This window comes from Sylvia atricapilla, chromosome 3 (assembly GCF_009819655.1).
Source record: "Sylvia atricapilla isolate bSylAtr1 chromosome 3, bSylAtr1.pri, whole genome shotgun sequence".
NCBI classification, from domain to species: Eukaryota; Metazoa; Chordata; class Aves; order Passeriformes; family Sylviidae; genus Sylvia; species Sylvia atricapilla.
Window position 1 is genome coordinate 60,257,006 of NC_089142.1, and position 19,031 is coordinate 60,276,036.

Below are 19,031 nucleotides of genomic sequence, written 5' to 3' on the forward strand. Positions count from 1 at the left end.
TTGTTGAAAGTAGGGTGATTCTTACCTGTTTCTGAACTGTTGCTGGTGTGGCAGAAGGATATAGCTTAAAACTCTGGCAACTATTTCTCAGTGTGGACAGAACCTTCTGAATCTCCCTTAGTTGAATTTCCAATGTTACGGCTATGAAAAAGGAAACAAACAAATTGCTTTTGTTTGCTTGGTGAAGTTTTCTATTCTTTTACTTTTCTATGCATCTTTATTTCAGTAACCTATCAATTTTGTCAATTATGTTTGTTTTGGTGTCCCCCTGTCCATGTCTGCTCCCCTCCTCCCCAGTTTTATTCATCATGTACTCAGACACCTGCAAAAAGGGAAGAAAATTGCATAACGCCACTCAAGTGGCAGAGCACTTTGCAGAGAGGTATTTGACGGTAGTTAGGGATGAGAGTAAGAACTGGGGGGTAGTAAGAGAAAAGGGGCTCTCTTATCTAGAGTATCTGCTAGGTTCTGGTGTTACCTGGACTCTGATTTATTCTGGAATTGCTCTGGTAAGGTCAATTATAAATACCAGGAGTAAGTATAATTCAGTTTTTGAAGAGTTGTCATTTGCTTTTTTTTTGTAATAGTGTAATCTCAGAACATGGCCTAGATATTTTACATTTGCTTCATTCATGAGCACATGATGGAATCTAGCGTATAAGGTTGAATTTGGGCAATTGAGGGACTTATTTTTGGGCTTGTCTTAGAAATAGGTGATCTTTTTCGAAAGCATTAATACTGTTCCAAGTGATCTAGCAGCAGAAATTAAAAGTTTTGGCGTTTTTTGTTGTTGTCTGGTTTTTTGTTTTTTTGTTGGGTTTTTTTTTTTTTTCTCCTTCTTTTTAAGATGCTTCCAGGGACCTTTTTTCTTTGGAATGTAGGTTTCTGAAAGTTTAGAGTACCTTGTTGCAGCCTGTTCTCCTTTTCAACATCTTCTAGAGGTTTGGGGGTTTTTCCTCCCTTAGCCTACCCTTCCCAACTCCTAGTCCTGTTTCTTGTTGCCTAATAACTGACATCAGTCTCCCCAAAGTCCTCATGTCTCTTCCCTTGTTAAAAGTGCATGTAACACTTGTTGTTATGAGAGTGAAAACCCAGTCACAGGAAGGTGAAGTGTTGTGCTCATGTTTGCATATCAGGTCAGCTGCTGAGCCAGGAATAGAAGTCCTGTCTCATGACTCAGTGCCCTAACCACTGGCCTGCGCCGCCTCTCCAGAGCACCGGTCTTTTCCGAGAATATAGTAGCGATGGGTATAGCAGTAACTACAGCAAATATAGGAGCTTTGCTTCCAACTCTGGCAGGCCTCCAAGGCTTATATACAGCTTAAAAGACAAGAGGAGAAAAAAAAGCTTTCTAAAGGAGCTCCTAGATAAGTTCTGTAAAGTTACGGTTTGTTTTGCTTTGTTTAAAAACAGCGGCCAAAAAAAAAAAATCTTATTGAAAATAGCTCTCCAGAAGGTTTAGGATGTGGAAAAAAGTTCCATGTGTTTGAAAGTCAAACTTTGCTCTGCAAATAACCTCAAGAGCGGCCTGTGATTAAATCTTTTGTATATTCAACAACAAACTCATTTTATGCAACCGCAACTATGATAAAATTGAATTAAATGAACCTGCCTCTAAGAAAAGATACTGAATAGCTGAGTAGCGTGTTATTCAATGAATGGAAAACGGGGAGGCTGGCTGAAACTGCTGGGAAATGGTTTTAACATTCTATCGGGCTAAAGAGCAATTCTGTGAAATCACTGTATTTGTTTCCCCCCTACCTCCCCGCCCTCATTTTTTAAATAGCAGTGCTCTTCATACTGTCAGAATTCAGTGTTGTGACACCCCTACTCAAAAGTTATGACAGCAGTGTAATGACAGCTACTGCCTCTTGAGAATCAATCAGGCAATTAATTTTGTAAATGAAATGCTGATTATACAAAGCTTCACATGAGAGGCCCAGTGATTAAAATCAATTTAACAAATTGTTTCAGGTGGGACTTGATTAATAATTTGCCATAAATGCTGAGGATATATGACCAGCATACCTTTGTGTGTGTGTGTGTGTTAATACAGAACTATATATATCGCTGGGAGTGGAAAAAATCTGCAGCTAACTGTATATACTTTTGGCTTGTGACCTAGATGTGATTGGTTATACATTTTGTGGGTACTCTGTCATCTCCAGTGTCCACAATGTCATTTTCTCATCTAGTGTTTTCTCTCCAGCAATTAAATACATCTAACTCTTAATTTTATTTCTGTGAGTAAAGCAAAGTAGTTGAAAAAGTGTATTCAGATCCACTTGAATATTAAGTTTAGAATTTTTTTTCTTTAAAATTTAAAGTGAATGTGGGATTTTTTTCCATTTATATCTGTCCCCCCATTCCCGGTCACTTATATTTAGGACGTTGTGCATTTTCCCCCTCTTACTGCAATACTTCTCTGCGGGCAGCCTTCCCGCAGAGCTCCCCTCGTTCCACTCAGGGCAGTGCTCTATTCCTTGGCTGACAGACACTATTTTTAGTACATCCTTTTCTGTCCATCTAACGCCGTGTTTGTGTAAGAGCTGTACAAAGTAGGTAAGGGAATTTTTTTTTCTGAGTTCCAGATGGCAGCCATGCACAGTGAGTGAAGGTGTTTACTTGTCTAGGAAGCTGAGAACCTCATTGCCAGACAAAATAGAAGGAACTGGTATTCTGGGTGGGGATTTGCTTTTTTAAACTTAGTTTTCTGGGTTTATGAATGGATTTTCTCTTCCGTGTTGGGACAGAGCCTTGGCTACTGAGGAGGCCTTAATGCTTTGAGGCATGTGCTGGTAAATCTAGCCTGAGAACTTTAGGTTACTATTTCCCTTGCTGTCTGCCTTGCTCTCCTGCTGGGAGTTGCTCTTTTGACAATAGAAATGCCAGACTCGGGGAGCTCTGATGGTGTCTGACCATGCTCCAGTGCCAAAGCTGTTGTATTGGTGCAAAACCATCCAATACAGACAGTTCTAAGTTCAGACTGGACTGTGGATGGAAGTAGCCAAAGCGTGGTCACGATCTGGGAGCGCATAGGAGAAGCAGCTGGAATGAGTGACTTGTTGTACAGTCACAGATAAGTTTGCTAGAAGGCATTTTAAAGAACCCCTCAATCCTGCTGCCCTAGAAATTGCTGCAAACTTGTTGACGAGAGGAGCAGAGCTTCTGCATGCCTAAAGAATAGTGGTCTTCTTTGTAGGGGCCAATTTCTCCAAGTTGGAGAAAACAAATCTAAAGATGAGATTCCTATCTATAATTCCTGAGTACTTCTTGGAAGAAGTTTGGTATTTGGAAAGTGGGTTACAGAAGACTAAATGTTTAGGTGTGATGAGGACAGATGACACACATGAAGCTGACTTGAGGGTAACCTATTAGCTGTCAGTAGCTAGCAATGTCAGTAGCTAGCGACGGGCAGCCGTTCTGAGCTATATATCCATGTGAACTTGTTAGAAACCTAGGATTGTTTTGGCCATCAGCTCTGTTAATGTGTATAATTGCTTCTCGATATTGTCTTAACCTTTGCATGCACTTGTAGTGGCAACTGAAGAGGTTAGTTATGTACACTTCATTAAAAACAGGTTTCATTTCTTGCTATGTTTGTTGTGATTTGTTCTTTTAGTTGTTGTTTAGTTTTATTTATATGCAAAATTATAAACAGAGAATGGCTGATACACAGACTTTACAGTTTTTGGGTGGTATATTTTAAAGAGGACTCAGAAGAAGGCTGAAAACCAGTGTGTTCTTCCTCACCCTGCAGATATAGTTGCTTGTATAAATTATTTGTAAATATTCTAGGCAAGTAGTAGTTGATTCTTTGTGGGGCATAGCTTTGATTTTTTTTTTCTTTCTTTTGCCTTGTTAATTATTACTTTCTGTTTTGAGTGGGAAATAATCTTTTTGATGTCTCCCTGCAGCTGAAATCAGACAGTATGCAGAGCCTTTAAGACAAGGAAAATGGCTATTTATGTTTAAAACTCTGCTAGTGTATGCTTCTTCATTTACTGGATTTTCTTTCATCATAGGTTTATGTTGAACTCAGCTTTTTGTTTTTTGCTTATTACTTACTGTGTTTGTGCAACTGCCTTTTTAAATTAAAATTTTACTAAAACAGACAGTAGATTTCCTATTTCAAAAAAATAGGAGGTGTGTTTGCTAGCCACCTCTCAGACTATATTATTAATGTCTGAATTTAATCCTATACATTCATACTTCTTAAATAGTTGCTTGCAACTTTCTTAAGTGGATATTGAAACATGTGATGAGAGTTGTTTTGATAGTCCCTCTTTTGTCACGTAAAAATGTTGGCTGAAGCGTCCTTGTACATGTTCATACAAATGATGACATTATCTAGAAGTGGATTATCTTTTCTGCAGTTCCATCCTCATGCCAGCTGTGTCATTGTATTATAGTGAATACTTCTGATTATCTTTAGTGATAAATTTGTGACTTGGTGTCTGACATAGAGTTGAGAGCTCCATGCCTGTGTTCCTTGGAATGTTGGTAACTGATTGTCAGCTGTCCTTATTTATAATAAGGTTTTGGTTTCTATACAGTGATGGGTTTTCTCTTCTTTTTTTCCCCTCCCCCTTTTTTTTTTTAATATGGAGACAGAAGCTTTGGCTGCAGATCAATGGATAAACAAAGAGTTATTGTATTCATAGCTCTGGGAGTTTGAGGGGAAGCCTACTTGAGAGTGTTGAGTTCATGTTGTTTTGTTGGAGGCACAAATGATGGAGCATTACTTGGGGTGCTCTGTGGCTTATAGTTGCTTTAAATGACTGTTTGCTGTTGTCAGCCAAACCAATGCCTCTTTCAAATTTTTTGTGTTTAAACAAACAAAGAAGCACACTTTCACTTGAAAAGTAGTTACATCTCTCATGTAAATACTCTTGTCTTCTAGTCAATTGCTCTGTCTGCCTTGTAGAAGAGAGCACTACCTGAATGGGATTCACATCTAAATCCCATTGTGACCTTATTAAAGAGTCTCCCACTCCTCCCTGTCGTGAGATTTCAGTGGTGGGGGCGTCTTTGTGGTATCTTTAAATGGAAATGTTAGTTATATTTTGGGACAGTGATTGATGTTGTTCATATTCATAAATATCATTCAAATAAACATTTTGTTGTTAGAAGTGAAACACTACTTGATAACTTAATAGCAGATATATATATAGAGATATATAGATATAATGTGTGCATAACATCAGTAATGCCTTAAAAGTAAGAGCTAGTTTTGGTCAGACTGCTTCTCAAGTTATTCTCTTGTGCAAGCTGCCTCAGATCTGAGTGTAGATGAGGTAACTGGGAAAACACTGGTGAAATTACTAAAGAAAATGGTAGTGTATTTTTCTCTCACTTTAGAAAAGGAAAAATTGAATCTCAAGGTACTTCAGGGTGAGGTGATTTATTTGATTGTTTTGGATGGGAGGAGAGCAGAAGTGGTGGTTGATACTGGGTTTACAAGTGGGTGTAGAATATTAATTTCTTCACTTCTGCATATAGAAGGAATGTCAAGTTTATGTATTCTTTTACACAAAACATTGAAGAAAGGAGCAGTTAAGAGGAAAAGTTTGTCAGTTACTATTTGTAGGTAGTGTAGGCTTTTTCAGTGTCCTACTCTAGTGGTTGTATTGTCAATCTAAAGACTGGGAATTAAACCTTGGCCCTATTAAAATCATAAGCAAACCTTCCACTGGGTGTTTTAAGGTGCTCATGAAGCACATAATAGGCAGGAACTCTTGTGAAATGCTCTGTTCTCACAAAGCATCATAGTACATGTGCAAATGAATCTGATACTGACACCAGATAGGCACTATAATAAAGGGGTTATAAATTATAGTATTTCTGTGGACTGAAGGAAAGAACAAGGCTGAGGTATTTTGAGGAACTGCAGATCTACTCAAAGTTTTAATGAAGTGCAGAAATAAAGAGGAGGTGCAGAATCAGAAGCAAAAGGCATAATCCATCTAGGCTTGCCTGGAAGAATATGGTGGTAAAAATATCATGAGCAAACACTAGATAAACTGGCAAATGATAATGTGTGTATTAGGAGTAAAATAGCACTAGAGAAAAATTGAACTGTTCTGTAAAGGCAGGAAAAAAACAAATGGATGTTGATTACTACTAGTAAAACATGCAGTCTGGGTTTTAGAGGAATGTGATGCAGTTAGAGCAATGCTGTCATTTTTGGTAAATTTTAGAGAGCACTTGTAGAGGGGTTGGGTTATGATCCCTGTGACATAAAGAGGTTGCTACTTCTCATAGTCATCCTGTCACTGGAAAGTTGTCTTTGTAAACTGTTGAAACTGATGTTAAAGAAAATGTTGGACCTTAATAAATGTTGAAGGAAACTTTAGGTAAGATTATAATATGTATGTCTCAATTAACAACTTTAAATAAGTTTTCAAAATATCATGAATGAGAGAAAGTCTTGCTATAAGAATGACATCAGAAAGTCTACAAGAATGATAAAGCTAAAAACTGTGCATGCTGGAAAAAGTTACATTGAAATTTTTACCTTCACTGTAGGGGGAGCAGTACTTGATGAGCAGCTCTTTTTTCTTCCGGTTAAGTGTGTGGCTCCAGGTCTTTCTCACCATACACTGTTCTGAAGACAAAATTTGTCTTTTTGTTAGAGAGTTTTCAGTGGTATTGATCATGGATGTACTAAATTCTAAAATTTGTTCAGTGCTGAAAAAATGATGGGGCTTTTTTGTTCATTTTTGGGGTTGGATTTTTTTCCCTTTTTTTTGTTTTTACACAAGGGAAACTGAGGCATTGTAGGAAGTTTGGCCTGGTTTTCATGCCTGTAGGTTGAATTTTTTGAAACACACAGTTTCTGGAAAGGCTTTTCAGAGTACATCGATCATCAGATTCAAAAGCTGTGCAGCTGTAGATAGGCAGCATTTCCTGCAATTTAAGCCCCATGATTTCAAGTCAGGATGCATTCAGCTGGTAAATTTTGAAATTTTTTTGGTTTAATGACAAAGTGTGACAGATGCAGAGGTAGAGTCCATTTCTGCTGAGCAGCACACAGCTACTTTAAATGGTAAGACAATTGTCTCCTTCACTCACTACCCATATGGTAAGTGAAGGCCCTGCTCCTATAGCTCACGCTGCCCCTTCGCCCACCTGTGCTGGGTGGATATCTGGAGCGGGCACATCTGCTGCCTGTGAGGTTTGAAGTGTGACTGGTTTTAAGACAGCTATATCTGTGAAGGAGACATGCTTAATGTTGCAAGGGCAAACTTAATTCCAAGAGCTCTCAGCTTCTGCAGTAATAATCTTTCTTAAGCCTGGGGGAGAGCTGGGTCTTTGGTTTTGTTTTGCCTCGCAGAAATGTGTTGACAGCCACTGAGTCACTGGTAGATGTCTTCACCTTTAGCTGCACCACAATAGAGGGTTGGGATCTAATCTGAATAGAGTCAAGAACAGCAGTGGTGACTTGCCACCCCCCCCTCCCCCCAAAGACCGACCAGTGTATAGAATGAGAAATGTTTCCTCACCAAGTCTCTTCTCCAACCCTAGAGTTCATAGAACACTCTACTGCTTGTTCTTTCCCTGGGATCTTTGGAGGGAGGAGGGAACAGGCGACACTGAGAGCTAGGTTGGGTCCCTGTGGATGTCCCAGTAATTTGTCCAGGCACAGTCACTGCTCTCAGTCTAGCCCTCTCATATTCAAGTGTCTCCAGTCCCTGGTCCTGATTCTTGACTTGCAGTGTTCACAATAAGTTCTGAGTATGTCCAGGTCCCTTGCTTCCCAGTGACCACAGCCCCCTCGATTCCAGTGTTGTGTGAGACACTGCAGCCCCTGGTGACTGGATTTATAGCAATATCTGAGGCTCTTCATCCCTCCACCTTTCTGAATTGGAGGGATATCACCTGAGGGAAAGAGTGGCTCACCTGGAGAGAACATGGAGAAGTGTAGTGATGGCAGGCTGGTGAGAAGGAGGGAAGGAAGGATGCACTGGCAGTGAGGCTCACTTTCCCAGTGCACACACAGAAGCTCCGCTGCTTGGAGGTCACTAGTCCAAAGGACGGAGACTCTTTGGCCTGTATCCATGTCACCTCCTGACCTTGTTTCCTCCTCTCCCCTTCGATTCTTTCTGGCTCACTTCTGTCTCCATTGCTTTTTTAACTCATTGTCCCTGTTTCTTTGTCTGGCAAATTCAAGGCAGCCTCTATACACTTTGTAACTCCTCTGAAGAAGTCTTGCCCTGCCCCTCATGTGCTCTTGTTTATTCCTCCTGTGCTCCCAGTCTGGTGACATTCAGGTGCTCTCTCTGACAGGGGCACATGCCTTGCCTTTCATGAATGTCCAGTGTCACCCTGGGAAATTAAAATTCTCTGCCTCAAAGCATGGTATTCAAGAAGTATTTTCAAGTGTTTTATGTGAGAACATAAACCATGTATTTTTCTGTGACCTCATTCTAAGACATAGCTGAACTATTTCTGCTGAATTTTCCAGAGAATCTCAGCCTCAGGCATACATATGCCCTGGAAAATTTCAGCCTAAATGCTAGAAGTTTGGCAAAGTTTGTCTGCACCTGAAAGTAGTCTTAATAATGGAAAATGTCAGATTGTTTTAGCTGTGTAGCTACCTGCATTGTTTATATTTAAGAATTGGATGCAGAGAAGAAAATACTACATTTAAAATTAATTAAACATGAGTTTAAGTAAATGTGGTTATTGGAGATGAGACATGGAAATTATACCCTGAAACAGAAGATGTTAGCAATGAAAAGTGCTGTTTGGCTTCATGGGAATCTAATGGAGGAAGCTCAGGACTTGCTTTGAATAAGGATTTATGTTTGAGAAGATGACAGGTGATGCGCAGAACATTAAAACACAGAAATAAACATAGATGAAGTATTGTGGTCTATAGGAGGAAATGTAAGTTGTCTCCTGGGACCCTGTAAGAAGGAATCTATAGTTCATCTGCTTAGCCTTTGTGTGTTTGTTTAAACTGTGGTGAGAGTGCATGATGGCCTAAAAAACCCTCAAAACTGAGAATGTTGTTGTGGATCAGGTGATCTGAAGTGGTTGAGGAACTATTGATTTTGAAAAGTATTAAATATAAATAGTAAATTACCCAGGGACATTTAGTGGCAAAAATTAGAAACTTCTCATCTGGCTACAGAGCAGGCAAACAATAAAGGGGAAATTGCTGAGTAATACTTGCCCAAAATTAGCAGTCAATGTGGAGTTTGCTGTGGTAGCAAAAAAGAGTGGTCCTCTTCTGAAGTGAATGGAGTTGTCATGGGAGGAGGAGGTTATCATTTCCATCTCCTCAGGTGTAGTTGTGCCCATATTCAGAATACTTTATTAGTTTGGGGTGACATTCCTGGAAAACTAGTATTGGTAAAGACAGCTAGGGGAAAAAAATGAGCTTTGATGGATTTTATTTGCGGTAAGGAAAGAATTATAGTTCATTAAGCAGTGACTACTTTGGAAAGGGCATATTTTGGATAGGAACAAAAAAAAAAGTAGTATGTTAATAGTACAAACAGCAGTGATGAGAAGAAACAGGAAAGAGAGTGGGAAATGTTAGTTATTTTCATCATAACTATTACAGCAGAATATAAGAGCCAGAAAGGATTCGAAGAAGCCATATTATTACATAGGAAATTTGAAAATTAAACTGTTCAGCAGTATGTTGCAGGAAAATGTGCACAATGTGCTGCAGGAGGGAATCTTGCCCCTGATGGGGAGGTGGGTTTGCTGGGTGAATTAATAGGTCTTTTTTTGGTGGGGGGGAGCTGGAGAGGGGATATGTGCCACTTTCATGAAGATGAGATTGTGATAGGCATTTTGAAAGCTTCTCCCCACGTTCTTCTATGACTCTAACCAGAACTCAGGGATTAAAAAATGGCTGTCATATTAACAATACAGGACTGAACTTCACAAAGTATGGTATTTTTTCTGGTTCAGTTGGTTCTCAGTAATAAAACATGAGCGTAATACTACACAATGGTTGACACCTGTCCTGAAACTGTTACAGGGCTTGGTAAGTGCTGCCAAAAAAATCTAAAAATAAAACTTCCCTCCCTTACCTCCCTTCCCCCTCCATCACTGGTTGCAGTTTAGATTTTCTGAGGTCTGTTAAGGAGGCAAATAAACTTTCATGTAAAATACGGGTTATGACTTGCTTTTTGATTTGGAAACTTATTATTAGTGTGCACGAAAGCAACAGGAAAATGCTGAAATGCAGTGCTCTGTATGCACTGCACTCCTTGGAAACTTTCTTTTCTTTCCAGTTTCTCTTTTTTTTTGATGTGAGAGAACAGACATTTTCTCAAGGTTAAATGGCTCGTCCATTGTTTGCTTCTCTCTTGATTTATGTTTATGTTTTTATTTAATTTTTGTTTTAATGTTAAGGTCAGTGATGCTAATCAGTGTGCAGCAGTATATTTATTTATTTCTTAAGCTGAAATATTTTGGGCAGTTCTTCTGCTTTCTATCTGTAAAGGTAACAGACAGCCTCAAGTTTTAGTGCAAAATATTTGTTTTAAATGGAATGGAAGTCCCGAACTTAGTATTCAAAACCTCATCTAATTAAACAGAGAACCTAGGGTATGGTACTTTGCCAGTTCGTACATCGAGTCAATATTTGATGTATAAAGCGTTGAGAAAACACACATATAATTTGCCCGCAGTGAGCATGACGATTCTGACCTTTTTCTTTGCATGTCTTAAATATTCCTTTGCTTGTGTTTGCCACCAGGGCAGTCCGATGGATCCGATGGTGATGAAGAGGCCGCAGCTGTACGGCATGGGCAATAACCCTCACTCTCAGGCACAGCAGAGCAGCCCCTACCCCGGGCAGTCCTACGGCCCTCCCGGCCCCCAGCGCTATCCCGTGGGAATGCAGGGCCGAGCCCCGGCAGCCATGGGAGGAATGCAGTATCCACAGCAACAGGTTTGTGGAGGATTTTTCTGGGTTGCTTTGGTTTCCCTCCTCTCTTTCTCTTCCACTCTGACATTCCAGTCGTACAGAGGGTGCAAGAGAAAAACCTCAGGAATAAGTATTTCTTGTGGAGAAGGAGGATGAAGGACGGTTTTAAAACGAAATAAATTATGTTCACAGTGTGATCGTTTTCTGAAATCCCTTACAGTTCGAACAGGATTTAGTTTGTTGCTGGCATCTTTCTGGAGAGAGAGAAGTATGTCAAATGCCATGAGTTTTCTCCTTTTTTTTTTTTCCAGTTGACACCACTTAGCCTTACATATTTTTTCGTTCTTTTCTTTGCTGTCGTTGCTATTTTGTTCTTGGGTTTTTAGGAGTTTTTATGTTCTCTTTCTCTCTGGCTTACATACACTTAAATGTAAGATGAAAAGCTAGAGCTGACATCAGTACATCAAGGCTAGTGTAGTCCAGTGCATACAAAAAGTGTTACATATTTATTTCAGCTGTTTGTTGTTGTGGTGGTTGGTTTTCTTTTTTCTCCTCATTTTGATAGGAGTCCGTAGCTTTTCAGTTTTTCCTATTTTTTTTTTGCCAGCTCTTTAAAGTCAGGATTTTTTTAAATTTATCAGAGTACATAGAAAGGTAAGGATCTCCTTTTTGTCTACTTGGATTTCACTGTTGATGGAGACCTCTTGTGCTTTTTTCCTACCCTTTTTAAGAAGGTCAATCTCAATGTGCATACCATGTACTAAGGAAAAATACAGCAGTTTTCAAGAGGGGAGATAAACAGAGGTTATCAAGAAGTTAATGTTTTGCTATGTTTTTTTCTTTTTTTTTTTAGTTAGGGATGTGAGTGTAGGTAGGCAGTGAGAGCTCTGCACTGCATTGTGAGCACAACAGATTAGTAACTTGATAATTAATGGGAAAGAGCATTTGTTTTGTACATCTGATCAGTCACAAATTAGCTTTTTTAACTGTCATTTATTGTTAAATATAGAAAATAAAATAAAATTTTGGACTCCTGGCACATAGGTGCCTGTCCAATTCTTACTACCTATCCAGTGGGACAAGATGTTAATCGGGCAGTTACTTAAATAATAGTTTCGAATATATTATAGTGTCATTAGTACAAGTCTTAATTTTTATTCTTTTCTGTTGTTAAATAGATACTGACTGATAAGGAAGAGATTGTTTAGTTTAGAAATGCCAAACAGTACGTTTGGTTGCTAGATTCACGCAGCAAAGCATTTTGTCATTTGGAAAAGGGAGGAGAAATTGAATAACGGAGGCTTTATTTTTCTTTGTGTACCTGTAACCAAAGCAAAGTTATTCAAGCCCATTTTTAATTTAAAGATGGGTTATTCTGTGTTAGGCGAGATGAGTGTTGGATTTTCAGTGCACTTGCTAATTGCTGGGTAATTGTCAATCACCCGTCATCCGGCAGTGACCCGGCAGCGCCGTTGGCTGCCGGCCCCATCCGTCTCCTCGCGGCCGGCCCGAGCCCCAGAGCTCTTCGGGGAGAGAGGGACAGGATAATTATGACATTGAGGTTTTATTGAACGGACATCACCACCACCTAGGCATGATTTTGTTTTGGACGGCCTCCAAAGCTTCGTGTGTTTGGTTTGTGAACCTCTAATGATCTGAATCCAGTTCTTTTTCTATTGCTCGTATATTACCACCTTTCTACAAAGGATTAAAATGCAGGAATGCAGGTTTGTAAATTGAATTGCCAACTTACCAGCTGAGTGGTAAGTTGTCTTTGGCACAGGATGCCACAGTTTGATTCCTGGCTGGATTTTTACTCCTGTGACATGAATATTAAATAAGGAGAGCCTAGCTACACTTATTAAAACTGTGTAGCACGTACCTACTTTAGTGATTATATATATATAAAAAATATATAATATTGCTGGAAGTTTCAGAAGACGAATCTCAGCACTTTCTGGAAATTGGGCTGCCTTACAGTGTCATACTGAATTTGTCAAAAGCACAAGGCACTTCCAAAAACTTGATTGGTTAAAAAATACTGGGCCTTAAACACATACCGTGCTCAGATTTAAGTACTGTGCAGAGATAGCATTGAGTAGATGGATTATGAGGGTGGAAGTGGCACACTGTAGGAAGGGTGGGAAGCATCAATGGGAGAGATTGTTCTTATTTTAAGTTATAGTTTGCTGTTGCCCAAAGATAGCTGAGGGTGTCAGCTCTGTTTCCTTGGATGAAACAAGAAGGCTTTTTGTTAAACTGTGAAGATATTTGAATCTTGAAGAAGACCTTGAAATGTTAAGTCTGGCTCTTTGTCAGCAAGTGTTGTGGCTTGAGGTTAGAACTACGGGACTTGACAGATTTTAACTTCCAGGCTCTGCTACAGGATGTTGCAAATGAAGAAATAAAGATGAAAAACAACACCCTAAAGATTGAGCTAAAATTAATGAAAGTGGTAGAATTGAAGATAATTGCCTAGATGCCTAGGTCTGTGTCATATTGCAGCAGAGAATAGTGTGTTCCAGCCTGCAGCCCAGAGGTGGAAGAGCTCTCTCTCAGGAAGGGAGGCCTCTGGCATAAGCACTAAAAGATTAAAGAGGATGAAAAAGATGAAATGTTATCAGGTACAGTCAGCCTACGTATCTGCAGCATGGGTGTCAAGCACAGCCTGCTAACCACTTTTAAAAAGGGTATCTATGAAATGCTACAGACGTTGTCTTACAACTGCTGTTTGGTCTAGGCGTGCTTGGCACCAAACAAGAAGGTGCAAATAAACCCCTAAATTCTATTAAAGTTCTGTGTGGAAACTGCAGGATGTTCAAGTGGCTATGGAAGGCGTGAGATATATTCTGCAAAGGACTAAAGAGAGAAAGCAGGTCCCTTAGTGAGTTTGGAGCTCATCTCTGATGAGTTATCCATGATGAGTTCCAGCAAAACACACTGAGCCTTACATAAGGGGCACAATTTGAAATCCAGGCAATCTCTTTACACTAATACTGCTAAAGATAAAGGGTCTAGATATATCAATGGCCATATAGGAAAGGCAGGTCAATTGTGATAAAAGTAATGGTAACCTGAGATTTTTGCTTTATCTTCTGAAAGTTAACAAGAGAGATACAGATTTGTCATGTGAAGATGGGTGATAGCCTCCTGGGGAAAAGTGCTAAGCAGTTTGGAAAGTGCTGCAGCATTTTGTAAAATTTTAAGGGCATGTACAGTTAACTCAGTGTGAGTCAAATAAACATATAAAGCATTTGGATTGGTTTGACACTTGTATAAAAGGGAAGGTATGAGAAAGGAAGGTGATACAAAAAGAGTCATATGCTTAATTTATAGGATTGCAGACTTGGCTTATCTTTTCCCAGGATGCATTAATATGGAAAATTAATTGCTTAGAGATTTTTATATTGTTAGGAATATATATTGTTAGGAATATTTATATTGAAGGAGAGGTGGGAGGAAGGCAAGGCAAAGCTGGGGGCAAGATGACCTGTGCTTATGTCAGTCTTCATGAAAGAAACAGAAGTTTCAACAAGGCTTTAAAATGCTGTTTTTGCATGTAAGTCTTCATACTGCTATCTCATAATCTCATGAACTCTCTCTCCTGGTTTGCATGGAGTGAATGTAGTTTTTTGGATTATTAGCACTCCTTACCCAGGGAATGTGTGTAAAACCAAAAAACAGAATAATACTCTTACAGATTTAACTTTCAGTTTCTAATTTCTTAGATAGCACTTGGAATTACAAAGAGATTATGCCAAAATTGAAAATCCTAATATGCAGGGATAGCTAGCATCTGAAAACTTTTTTTATTTTGGTTTGATTTTGCAATACATCTCTCTATGAGTGAAATACTGTCTGAGTAATAAAATCTGATTATAAAGATGGTAATTTGCTTTTCATTTAACATCTTTTTTGCCTCACACCCTTTTTGGACCTCAGTCAAGCAAGTGATGATGCCATGATTGGTCCCTTCTTCCTTTAGTTCGGTTGCCGTCTGAAAGTGTTTTAGTGCTGTGTGCTGTAGGAGTACCTTCTGCTCCTTTGTAAAGACATTTTTGCTAAAAATAAAACACAGAATACCGGTCAAAAGAACGGGCTTTTTTTTCACCAGTGGTGTTGCTTTTTCATGATAATAACATGCAGTATTTTATTTTGTGATGATTTTCATTAAGCTTAAAAATCATATACTTGAAATATTCACTTACAGGTTTGAAAGTTTTCATCAAAGTTTGAAGGCTTGGATTTATGAATATGTTTGAAAGAATTGAATGGTGTGATGTGCCTGTTTAATCAGATGATCATTGCCTAATTGATTTTTTTTTAGCCTGCATTAAAATTCCTTGTGTACTTGATGGACTGGAACAACAACTTATTGTGTAAACAGGATCGTGTTGCTATAATGCATAGTAAATTCTTTATGAAAGATATTTGCATGCATATGTACATGGATATGTACAACAGCCATTCCTAGTAGCTGTTTAAAATGGAACATTTCAGTACTGATCATGCAGTTGCCTTAGTGTCTTGAACCTGCTTGCTGCAAGACAAGTTATGGGGCCTGAGCTTTGGTCTGTTCTTTCTCTTCTTTCTCCTTTTTTTAATTTTTTTGTTGTTGTTGTTGCTATAGAAATACTGTGAGATGAAAGGGTGCTCAACACATGTCCCATTAACTTTTTTTTATGTTCTTGATTTGCAGAATTCAAAACTAAATCAGTTTTATTCTTAAAACAGTGAGGACACTGGAGATAGTCAGAGAAGTACTAATTCTGTTTTCACCTTTTTCATGTACAGATTATTTTGAGGTGTAATGAAAATATGCCTGTTGTTGTCTTATATGGCAAGTTTCAATGTGGAGTAACTTCTTTTTTTTTTAAAGGGGAAAAAACATTGTAAAACCTCTAGGAATATGTAGCAAGGATTTATTGTAATGGAAACTGCAAGTAAACCAGAACTACAGCAGCAGCAGCATGATTACATCATTTAAGAAAGGGTTTACAGTTCCCGTATTGGGTAATGTCCCAGGTTGGAAATGCCAAGTTTATGCCAAGGAAATCAGTTGGCTGTTGGCTTGGCAGGTAGAGTTTTAAAGCTAGCAAACACACGTTTACTACTGGTTGGCTGATTGTGTGCATTAGTTTCTGAAGTCATTTTAGTTCTGAAAGATTGAAGTATGCCAAGAAAGTGAGACTGTCATATTTTGCTCTGAACCATTAACTTAAAATGCTGTGTATACATACAGCAAGCACTGGTCAAGTGATTACCTATTTGGTCCTCTGTGTGTATAATTGCCCTCACCACCTAGATTATACTAAATGCGTTGCAGTTTTTCCTTCTTAAGTAGGTGTTAGCACAATTGATGTCAGTCTTGTTAAAGAGAGCAGATGCTGAAAATAAGCACATTTTCAGTTCTTAGCCTATTTATTTTGCAGGAACAGAGAATGAATCAATGTGATTGAATCTCAAAAACAACCAGCAGAGGACAAAATATTGAGATGTGTTGCTTTTTCTTAAAGACTGATAGATCCATTTGATGCACACACATAAGAAGGGAGTGTGGAGCTTTGATCAGCATGTGCTTCAGAAGTACATTTTTCCAGATTTTTGTTTGCTTTAGCTTGGGGGTTTGGGGGGCATTTGTTTTTCTTTCGGTTTTGGTATGGCTTTTTTGGTGTGCGTGTGTGTTATATCTGGGTTTTTGTTTGCTTATTTAATTTATTTTGGTTTGCTTTTTTCACTGCGCATTTATTTGGAGCGGTCACTAGCCAATTATGGACCTACTTGTTGAACATTTCTGCTACCTATGGAAAGCAGAAATGTTGAAATTCTAAAGGATTATTTTTCCCAACTTCCTGTTCTGTAAAAAGCATAAATACTTTCAATTAAAATAATTCCTCAGTAACATTTTAATTGAACGATAGATTTACTGTTCTCTTGGACTTCTGTAAACCTCTAGGAAAAAAAAAAATGAGTAAAGTCAGTAGAACTGCTGCTTCCTGGAGAATGTAAACTTTGAACCAGAAAAAGGGACAAGAAGTCATAGCTAGTTGTCTTTCATGTAAGGTCATCTTTAAGAATGGGTCTTTTGATAGTCAAGTGTTAATAATTGCAAAGAAAAGTTGCTGCTCTTTGTCATGTAAAGAAATGGGATTTTTAAATTTCAGATTTAGGAAAATGCTAAGTACTGTGCTTGTGCAGACTGTAGGAAAATGTTTAGCATGGTTCTTTCTTTTGGATATACTAAGCCTCATTGACTAAATTGAAAAAAAGGCTGCTACTTTAGTTCATGGCAGGATAAGGCTTTATGTTCTATTGTCTCCTTTAGAATTATCCCTTCTATTGAGTGTAATTCACTCTATAGAGGGAGGTGAGCACAGATTACAGATAATCACAGAATCAAATTCAACATAAGTTTCTGGTCCTTATGATAGTTTAGCTCTTCATCTTAATGCTGGTCATCTGAGATTGTTTACCAAAGAAAATCCCTAAAGTAACGGAATTGCATTATTATGGTAAATAGAAACATTTCAGTAGCTTCCATCATTCTTTAAAACAGCACAGAAAATAATATGGGTTGAAAAGGGAAAAGAAGTGATCTTTCCGCTGGTGAGAGATGGCTCAGAAATGAGACTGGGTCAACATTTTTATTTGTTGAATTACCATGTAATGATGTTCAGTAAATGCTAATTTTTACATCCAAATTGGAGCAAGAGGCAGACAGCATTTCTACAGAAAGTGCACGAGAATGATCAATGTACGATGACAAATGAAATGTATTTTGCTACTGCTAAATGATTGTCATTCAGCTGGAATACTTAGTAGCTGTAATCACATTTGTTGTTATGCTTGAAAGTGGGGGCACGAAAGAGGAAAACATGCAAGCCCTCTGTGTTGGTGTTCTGAAAAAGGTTGTTGTTAAAAGAAGCAGCAGTTACTTTGTTATTGGGAGCTTGGTTTGCTGGCAGAATTAACTGTCAGTTTGCACTGAGTTGGGCAGGAAAAAGATTTTGGTGATCAGGAGTGGAGAACACAGCTGTGTGCTGCTTCACTAGGAAGGTACAAAATCATTTACTTACAAGCAGCTCATTTTACATGGCAGCAGGAGACATGAGTTTATTTACATTTGAAGTAAAATAAGCATCTTGCTTTAAGAAAAGGCCACTGCATTACTCTGTTCAACAGCTGCCATATAACGACTGTGCCAGGAGGGTTTTAAAGTGTAGGTGAGGAATAATTGACTGTTACTCTTAATATTAGAGTCATAGTAGTTTTTTGTTGATAATATTAATCAAAGAATAATTGACACTCAAATGGTTGAAATTATGTCCTGATCCATCATGCATATACTATATTATTTTTTAACCATATTGTAATTGTATTTCCCAATATTCCTGAGGGAACTCAGTTATTTTTTTTTCTATTTTTTTAAAATCATGCTATGAGTTTCTCAGGAGATGCTATCATTTGTCTGTAAATTTGGACTTGCTCAAAGGAAGCAAGGGAGGCAATAGAGTATGCTTTTTTCAAAATAGGGAGTGTGTTTCCCACAGCTGAAAATAAGGCTGAAGATAAGGGAAAATCAGTGGGAAATTTGCTGTGACTTCATTGGAACTCCAATTTCACTTCAGGGTTGGGTTAACATAGCTGAGGTTGGGTGACTTGTCTTTAGTTGATATCAGGGTAGGCAGAATTAATCTGCTAAGTCAATTGAAGAGAATTTCACAATGAGACAGGTCAGTACCCTTCACTTCGGTCACCCTGGGACAGAGTCAGGTAGTTTTCTTCTTGGAACAATAGGCCATTTAAAAAATATCTGTTGTTTCATTAGTTCAAGATTGGAGTCCTATTGCTAGCACCAACTTTCTTTTTATAGACTAAGATTTATATTAAATTTAACTTCAGCAACACTTGTGCAAAAATTACAGTGGGAGAGCTAGTACTGCAAAAAACCAAAACTATTTTCCATACCTTTTTTATCTAGTCAGTCTTAAATGACATGGGCTCCATGCAGTACAATTCAAGCCAGTTCAGTAACCTGTTCAGTTTTGCATGTTTTATCACGTAGAACATTAAGACTTTTTGTGGGAGTAGATGAGTTATAAAATCTTAAAAAAATAATCTTAACTATGTTTGAGAC

General features: G+C 38.4%; 1 protein-coding gene across 6 annotated transcripts in view; it reads left to right on the forward strand.

Annotated features, from left to right (window-relative positions):
• ARID1B (AT-rich interaction domain 1B) overlaps positions 1-19,031 on the forward strand; it is a 323,744-nt gene that overhangs the window by 21,761 nt on the left and 282,952 nt on the right. For all 6 annotated transcript variants that reach the window (XM_066315514.1, XM_066315519.1, XM_066315515.1 and 3 more), the window contains exon 2: positions 10,724-10,918. In XM_066315514.1, the coding sequence (XP_066171611.1) occupies positions 10,724-10,918 (195 nt within the window). The remainder of the gene's footprint in view (positions 1-10,723; positions 10,919-19,031) is intronic.